The sequence below is a fragment of the Nicotiana tomentosiformis genome, chromosome 11 (genome assembly GCF_000390325.3).
Source record: "Nicotiana tomentosiformis chromosome 11, ASM39032v3, whole genome shotgun sequence".
In the NCBI taxonomy this organism is placed as follows: domain Eukaryota; kingdom Viridiplantae; phylum Streptophyta; class Magnoliopsida; order Solanales; family Solanaceae; genus Nicotiana; species Nicotiana tomentosiformis.
The window spans coordinates 6867114-6875702 of record NC_090822.1 but is presented as its reverse complement, the minus strand read 5'-3'; the positions used below and the strand labels follow the sequence as shown (position 1 = coordinate 6875702).

The 8589-nt window shown below is 37.6% G+C and overlaps 1 protein-coding gene across 1 annotated transcript; it reads left to right on the top strand.

Moving 5' to 3' along the window:
* Nucleotides 1–1051: 1051 nt before the first annotated feature.
* On the top strand, nt 1052–2479 carry LOC138900834 (defensin-like protein). Its single transcript, XM_070188465.1, has 2 exons — nt 1052–1203; nt 2024–2479. The coding sequence occupies exons 1-2, from the start codon at nt 1140–1142 to the stop codon at nt 2275–2277; spliced, it is 318 nt and encodes a 105-aa protein (XP_070044566.1). The 5' UTR covers nt 1052–1139; the 3' UTR covers nt 2278–2479.
* The last annotated feature ends 6110 nt before the right edge of the window (nt 2480–8589 follow it).

Below are 8589 nucleotides of genomic sequence, written 5' to 3'. Positions count from 1 at the left end.
ATTCCATACTCGTTTATATCATGAATCCGTGAATTTATGGAAGAAAAGTCAGATTTTTCTAAAATCTTCAAAAAGCGAGAAATTTAGATTTGAAGGTCCATTTGATATCGGAATTGGATAATATTTGTATGATTGAACTCATAGCGGAATGGGTATTCGGATTTCGCGAGTTCAATATTTATATTGGACGAGTTTAATATTTATGTTCTTACGAAGAATACATAACACCACGATTTCAATTATAGAAGACGAAAGAAAACACAAACAAGACAAACATGGAATTTAAAACCTCGATTTCTTGTAATAGGTGCACTAAATAGTCATTTCACAATAGAACTCTTTCAGATTGGGAATGCTTATATATATATATATATATATATATATATATATATATATATATATATATATATATATGGGTATTTAAAAAAATTACATTACTATAAATGATGTGGGACGGAAGGCATGATTTCACGTGAACCAAGAAACCCTCTAAATACACCCCTATTTGTGTTTTCCTTGAGACAAGTTACACACTTCCATTGATTCTTGAGAGGGCATATAATGAGTACAAATTAAACTAAGGAGCATGCAGAGAAAGTATAGTGGAGTTTGAATTAAATGTTATTAGATTAGGTAGTGATTTTTGCAACTTTGAGCCAGAGTAATATTGCACGTAAAAGTTTGTGTGTCGTTCTTTACTTTATTAATTTCACGTTATTACTTGCAGTAACTAGGAAAAAATTGAGAACGAATTCCTTCACCCTTAGATAGAAGTTTCGATTTCAAGTCATGAGTATATTATAAGGAGTACTTTTATCTGTACACGGGCCGAATCAACACTAGCTGAGGTCCTAATTCGGAACCGGTGAGAGACCAAAAAAACAAAAAGAAACATGTATCTCCAAAGTCCAAACTTAAAATTACCAATAACTCCAGTGCAGTAATTTGCTTCACGTTGTTGGCCTAAATTTATCTTCTCTTATTTCCATTTTTTTTTTTGCTTCAATTTTTATTTTTTTGTCTACTCTTAGTTCTGCGCCTATAAATACCTCTGTTGAGTTACTGCTCATACACACCTCAGAATTGCAATCTTTCTTATTATTAAAATTTCTATCCTTTTTTACACATTCAAAGAGACTATGGCTCGCTCCTTGTGTTTCATGGCATTTGCTATCTTGGCAATGATGCTCTTTGTTGCTTATGGTTTGTCTCCATTTATTCCTCTAAAATCCCATAAAAGATAATTTATAATATAATTCTATTTTTTGCTATACAATTACTTAATTACCCAAGTCTCCTTTTAAGCAAAATAAAGATAAATTATATTTGCATGAGTGGTTTAAATTATGATAATGAGCATGAAGTTACACTTATGAATTTTTCAAGTAATTTCTTTTACCGCATAAATTTTCAAGTGTGCTCATCTTTTTGATGTATTTGTTGTTAGAGTGACTAATTATTTTGTAGTATACATCTGGCGGCTTTGAAAAATCCTAAAAAAACGTACGTGTTTGCATTAGTTCTTTCAAAATAGTATAGGAATAATATATTTTTTTAGAAAAAAAAGGTGCAGAACCCCCTACGCCAGAGAATTATACTTTACATATAAGACAAAATCCGATTTGAACCTCTATAGTTTATATTTTGAATCTACTCAACAGAGCCTAAAAGCATAGCTTAGTGGTCAACGGGTTCAAAACTTTTGTAAGGTTGTTGGTTTAATTCCCACTAGCCACAATCTTTTTAATTTTTTTTTTAACTTTTTCTTTTTTTAACCTCCTTAGCAGAAATTTTACTTCCGCCACTGGACGCACCCAATGGCTGTGATGTAGACAACCTTCTCTAATACAAGCATTAGTGACTAATTTTACTGATTTCACGACTCGAACCCGTTGCTCCAAGACTTCCTTTCAATATATTTCTTCATGAACCGTTAATTTATTCATGTTTAAAAGCTTTCTTTTAATTCCATCTTTTCTTTTAATTTGTTCTAACATTTGTTAGTAAATGTGAATGATTATAGAGGTGCAAGCTAGAGAATGCAAAGCAGAAAGCATCACCTTCTCTGGATTATGCGTTACCAAACCACCATGCAGAAAAGCTTGTATCTGTGAGGGATTTACTAATGGTCATTGTAGCAAAATCCTCAGAAGGTGCCTATGCACTACGCCAAGTGTATTAGATGAGAAGATGATCAAAACAGGAGCTGAAACTTTGGGTGAGGAAGCAAAAACTTTGGCTGCAACTTTGCTTGAAGAAGAGATAATGGATAACTAATTAGAGATTAGAAGAAATTAAAGATGCAGTGTCACACGTAATGAAGTGCTGCCTTTCTTAAAAGTGTAGTTAATGTTGTGTTCTAATTCGCTTTTAGTAGCCTTTTGTTACACTTTAAATAAGTGTGGCACGTCAATCTTTTTTGGACCTTGTACCAAGTTAATTTATGTATGTTTTAATGAAAAATGATCTTCTATGGTCATTGCAATTCAATTATATTACAAGCACACAACTTTATTATTTTCTTGCTCCTTGCTGAGAGGCGATAAAAATTAGAAGAATTAACCTAAATAAAGTCGCTCACACGTAAATCTGGTAATCGGGCTGATTCATGTTTTATGGTTCTAAAACGCAAAAACAAGGAATGGTCATGATAAAGCGATGACTATTGTTCATTAGGCCGTTTATGAAGGGCCAAAAAAATTTTAGGCATCTGGGTCTGGTCGCCCAGATGCATGCAAATGGCGGCATACGAAAATCTGGAATCGGGTGGAATTTCAGTTTTATGGCCCTAAAATGCCAAAAGAAGAGGAACAATCATGGAGAAATTGACTATTGTTCCTCAGGTCATTTATTATGGTCCGACAAAATTTTAGGTGATTTGAGTCCGGTCGCCTGGGCCCAAGCAGATGTCGTTGGCTACAGCACACAAAAATTTGGCAATCAGGGGGGAGGGCGTTCCAGTTTTATGGCCTTAAAAAGCCAAAAAACGAGGAACGACTATGGAGAGGCGATAATTATAGTTCCTTAGGTCGTTTTTGACGGTCTGGCAAAATTTTAGGCTATTTGGGTCCGGTCGCCAGGGGACATGCAGAAATCGTGGGCGCACATGAAAATTTGGGAATCGAGATGGGTGAGGTTCCAGTTTTATGGCCCTAAAACGCCAAAAAACGAGGAACAACTATAGCGAAGCGATAACTATTATTCCTTAGGTCATTTTTGATGGTTCGAAAAAGCTTCGCACACGAACATTAAGGAATCGGGAAGAATTCAAGTTTTATTGCCTTAAAATGCCAAAAAATGAGGAACGGTCATGGCGAAGCGACGACTATTGTTCCTTAGGTCGTTTGTGATAGTCCAACGAAATATTAGGCGATTCGGATCCGGTCGCCTGAATGCATGCAGATGGCATGGACTATAGCACACGAAAATCTGAAAATAACACGGAATTATATTTTTATGGCCCTAAAATGCAAAAAAGAAAGTAACGATCATGGAGAGGGAATGATGCTCTTTGTTGCCTATCGTTTGTCTCCATTTATTCCTCTAAAATCCCATAAAAATAATAAAAGATAATTTATAACATAATTCTTTTTTTGCTATACAATCACTTAATTACCCAAGTCTTCTTTTAAGAAAAATAAAGATAAATTATATTTGCATGGGTGGTTTAAATTATGATAATGAACATGAAGTTACACTTCTTTTGAATTTTTCAAGTAATTTCTTTTACCGCGTAAATTTTCAAGTGTGGTCATCTTTTTGATGTATTTGTTGTTAGAGTGACTAATTATTTTGTAGTATACGTCTGGCGGCTTTGAAAAATCCTGAAAAAACGTACGTGTTTGCATTAGTTCTTTCAAAATAGTATAGGAACAATATATTTCTTTAGAAAAAAAGGACAGTCTGGTTCATAAAGCATGCCGCATCCACCCTGGTCCGAGGAAGGGTCTCACCCAGAGGCGGATTTAGGGGGGCGGAACCCCCTACGCAAGAGAATTATACTTTGCATATAAGACAAAATTCGATTTGAACCTCTATATTTTATAGTTTGAATTTTCTCAACAGAGTTTAAACGCATATCTTAGTGGTCAAGGGGGTTCAAAACTTTTGTAAGGTTGTTGGTTTAATTCCCACTAGCCACAATCTTTTTTAAATTTTTTTTTAACTTTTTCATTTTTTAACCTCCTTAGCATAAATTTTACTTCCGCTACTGGCCGCACCCAACGGCTGTGATGTAGACAACTTTCTCTAATGCAAGCATTAGTGACTAATTTTACTGCTTTCACGGCTCGAACCCGTTGCTCCAAGACTCCCTTTCAATATATTTCTTCATGAACCGTGAATTTATTCATGTTTAAAAGCTTTCTTTCAATTCCATCTTTTCTTTTGTTCTAATATTTGTTAGTAAATGTGAATGATTGTAGAGGTGCAAGCTCAGGCTAATTGCAAAGCAGAAAACAATACATTCATTGGATTATGCATTACCAATCCACCATGCAGAAAAGCTTGAATAAGTGAGGGATTTACTGATGGTCATTGTAGAAAAATCCTCGGAAGGTGCATTTGCTATAAGCCATGTGTATTTGATGAGAAGATGACTAAAACAGGAGCTGAAACTTTGGGTGAGGAAGCAAAAACTTTGGCTGCAGCTTTGCTTGAAGAAGAGATAATGGATAACTAATTAGAGATTAGAAGAAATTAAAGATGCAGTGTCACACGTAATGAAGTGCTGCCTTTCTTAAAAGTGTGGCTAATGTTGTGTTCTAATTGGCTTTTAGTAGCCTTTTGTTACACTTTAAATAAGTGTGGTACGTCAATCGTTTTTGGACCTTGTACCAAGTTAATTTATGTATGTTTTAATGAAAAATGATCTTCTATGGTCATTGCAATTCCATTATATTCCAAGCACACAACTTCATTATTTTTTTGCTACTTGTTGAAAGGCGATAAAAATTAGAAGAATTAACCTAAATAAAGTCGCTCACACGAAAATTTAGAAATCGGACGGATTCCTTTTTTATGGTTATAAAACGTAAAAACAAGGAATGGTCATGATGAAATGATAACTATTGTTCATTAGGTCATTTATGAAGGGCCAAAAAATTTTAGGCATCTGGGTCCTGTCGCCCAGATGCATGCAAATGGCGGCATACGAAAATTTGGAATCAGGTGAAATTCCAGTTTTATGGCCCTAAAAAGCCAAAAAAGAGGAACAATCATGGACAAATGATGACTATTGTTCCTTATATCATTTCTTATGGTCTGGAAAAATTTTAGAAGATTTGAATCCGGTCGCTCGGGTCCAAGCAGAAGTCGTGGGATACAAGCACACGAAAATTTGGCAATCAGGGGAGGGGTGGGGGGCATTCCAGTTTTATGGCCTTAAAAAGTCAAAAAACGAGGAACGACTATGGAGAGGCGGTGGTTATTGTTCCTTAGGTCTTTTTTGATGGTCTGGCAAAATTTTAGGCTATTTGGGTCCGGTCGCCCGGGGACATGCAGAAATCGTGGGGCACATGAAAATTTGGGTATCGGGAGGGGGAAGGTTCTAGTTTTATGGCCCTAAAATGCTAAAAACGAGGAACAACTATAGCGAAGCGACGACTATTATTTCTTAGGTCGTTTTTGATGGTCCAAAAAAACTTTAGGCTATTCGGGTCCGGTCGCCCGGATGCATGCAGATGGTGTGCGCTAGCACACGAAAATTAAGGAATCGGAAAGAATTCTAGTTTTATGGCCTTAAAACGCCAAAAAATGAGGAACGATCATGGCGAAGCGACGAGTATTGTTCCTTAGGTCGTTTGTGATAGTCCAACAACATATTAGACGAATCTGGTCGCTCGAATGCATGTAGGTGGCATGGACTACAACACACGAAAATCTGGAAATTAAACGGAGTTATATTTTTATGGCCCTAAAATGCAAAAAAGAAAGTAACGATCATGGAGAGGCAGTGATGATTATTACTTAGGTCATTTTTTATGGACCGGTAAAAGTTTAGGCGATACTGCTCCGGTCGCCCGAGCTTATGCAGAAGGCGGGGTTATGCACACAAAAATTTGGAAATCTGGCAGAATTCCAGTTTTGTGACACTAAAACACAAATAAACGAATGACGGTCATGGACAAGTGGTGACTATTGTTCTTTAGGTCATTCTTGATGAGCCGACAAAATTTTAGGCGATCAAGATCCTGTCGCCCAGGCCCAGAAAAATCTAAGAATCGCACGAAAGTTTTATTGCCCTAAAATGCCAAAACACGAGTAACGGTCATGGGGAGATGATGACTATTATTCCTTAGGTCGTTTATGATGGGACAGGAAAATTTTAGGTGATCCGAGTCCGGTCGCTCGGGCCATGTTGAAGGCATGGGTCATAGCACACGAAAATCTTGGAATATGGCAGAATCCCAATTTTATGGCCTTAAAATGCTAAAAATGAATAACGGTCATGGCGAGGCGGTGACAATTATTCATTTTTACTTGTCGATAAAATTTTGTGATCCGGGTCTGGATGCCCGGGCCCATGAAGAAGGGGTGGGCAATAGCACACGAAAATCTGAGAATCAGTTTGAATTTCAGTTTTTGGCCTTAACACAAAAAATGAGTAACGATCATGGAGAAGCGATGACTATTGTTTCTTAGGTCATTTTTGATCAGTCGACAAAATTTTAGACAATCTGGGTCCGGTAGTCCGGGCCCATGCAGAAGATGTTGGCGATAACACACGAATACATGGGAATCGTGCGAAATTCTAGTTTTATAGCCATAAAACATCCAAAAATGAGTAACAATCATGGCGAGGCGTTGAGTGTTTTTCCTTAAGTCATTTTTGATGGGCGGTCAAAATTTTAAGCGATTTGGTTCCGGTTGCCCGGGCCCATGCAGAAGGCGTGGGCATACAAAAATCCGAAAATAAGGTGAAATTCTAGTTTTATGGCCGTAAATGCTAATAAACAAGTAAAGGTCATAGCGAGGCGGTGACTATTGTTCCTTAGGTCATTTTTATATGCCTGAAAAGTTTTAGGCGATTGGGGTCCGGCCGCCTCGGCCCATGCAGAAAGCGTGGGCTATAGCACATGAAAAGCTTATAATCGAGTGAAATTGCAATATTATGGACCTTAAATCCCAAAAATGAGTAACGGTCATGGCGAGACAATGCCATGACTATTGTTCCTTAGGTCATTTTTTATGGGACTGGCAAATTATTAGCGATCCGGATCTGGTCATCCGGGCCATGCAGAAGATGCGGGTATAACATCAAAAATTTGGGAATCAGATGGAATTCTATTTTTTGGCCCTAAAACACAAAATAATGAGTAACGATCACTACGAGGCGATAACTATAGTTTCAAAGGTCATTTTTATGGGCCGACAAAATTTTAGACGATCCAATTCCGGTCATCCGGGCTTATGTACAAAGTGTGGGCTATAACACATGAAAATCTGTGAATCAGAAAAAAATTCAGTTTTATGGAACTAAAGAACCAAAAATGAGTAATTGTTATGGCGATGCAGTGACTATTTTTCTTTAGCTCGTTTTTGATGTGTCGGCAAAATTTTAGGCGATTTGGGTCTGGTCGCCCGAACCCATGCAGAAGGCATGAGGTATAGCACATGAAAATCTGGGAATCATGGGAAATTCCAATTCTATATCCCTTAAATGCTAAAAAAGGACTAACGGTCATAGCGAGGTGTTTACTATTTTTCCTTAGGTCATTTTTGATTGTCCGGTAAAATTTTAAGCAATCTGGGTCTGGTCGCCCGTGCCCACGCAGAAGGCGTGGGCTATAGCGTATGAAAATTTACGAATTGATTGGAATTTAATTTCGTATATAAATATATGGGTTTCCGGGTTTAGATCGAAATTACATCCCCCAAAACCTATACTCATTCGTGTTTCACTTGTGATTTTACAACATCCATTGCTTCTGAATATGTCGATGAAATGGGACCGCGAAGTCAACCCACTACTAGAGGTTGCTTTGCTCTTGCTCAGCTCGCTCCCAACTGTCTTCTTCCCACTATAGTGAAAGATCTTTCACTTCACCATAGCAAGAACCTCGCTAACCTTCTCGGCCAGTTAGTCTAACCACAGGGATCCCCTCCAGCTTACACACCCACTGTAAACGATTACTAACGGACTTGGAATACGAATGAGATAAAAAAGGCCATCATTGGGGCACACGATGAAATAGCTTCGGTTAGAGAAAATCCCAAAATGGAATAACCAAATTATTGTTTTGACAATAATGGATTTCGCGCCACGGAATGAATTGAGGAACTAAGGACGTTTCCAATACCGATAGCAGATCACGCTGAAGCAATTGTAGCAGCTCCTGCACCCATTGATTTTGTACCTTCTAACATCTCGAGTTTAGAATTCTCCTCACGTTTTTTCCATCATGATTTTCTCTCCGAGAACACTCGCCTCGTCGATTCTTCCCCTTGTTCTTTTTATCTTGCACATTGAGATGTTCAAGCAAAGCATAGGCGTCACAAGCGGTACACTGAACACCAACCCAATCGTGAGAAAGAATTCTTGCAACTACGAAAACTACAACAACCTTCGTGAACAAACATTTTGTCTGT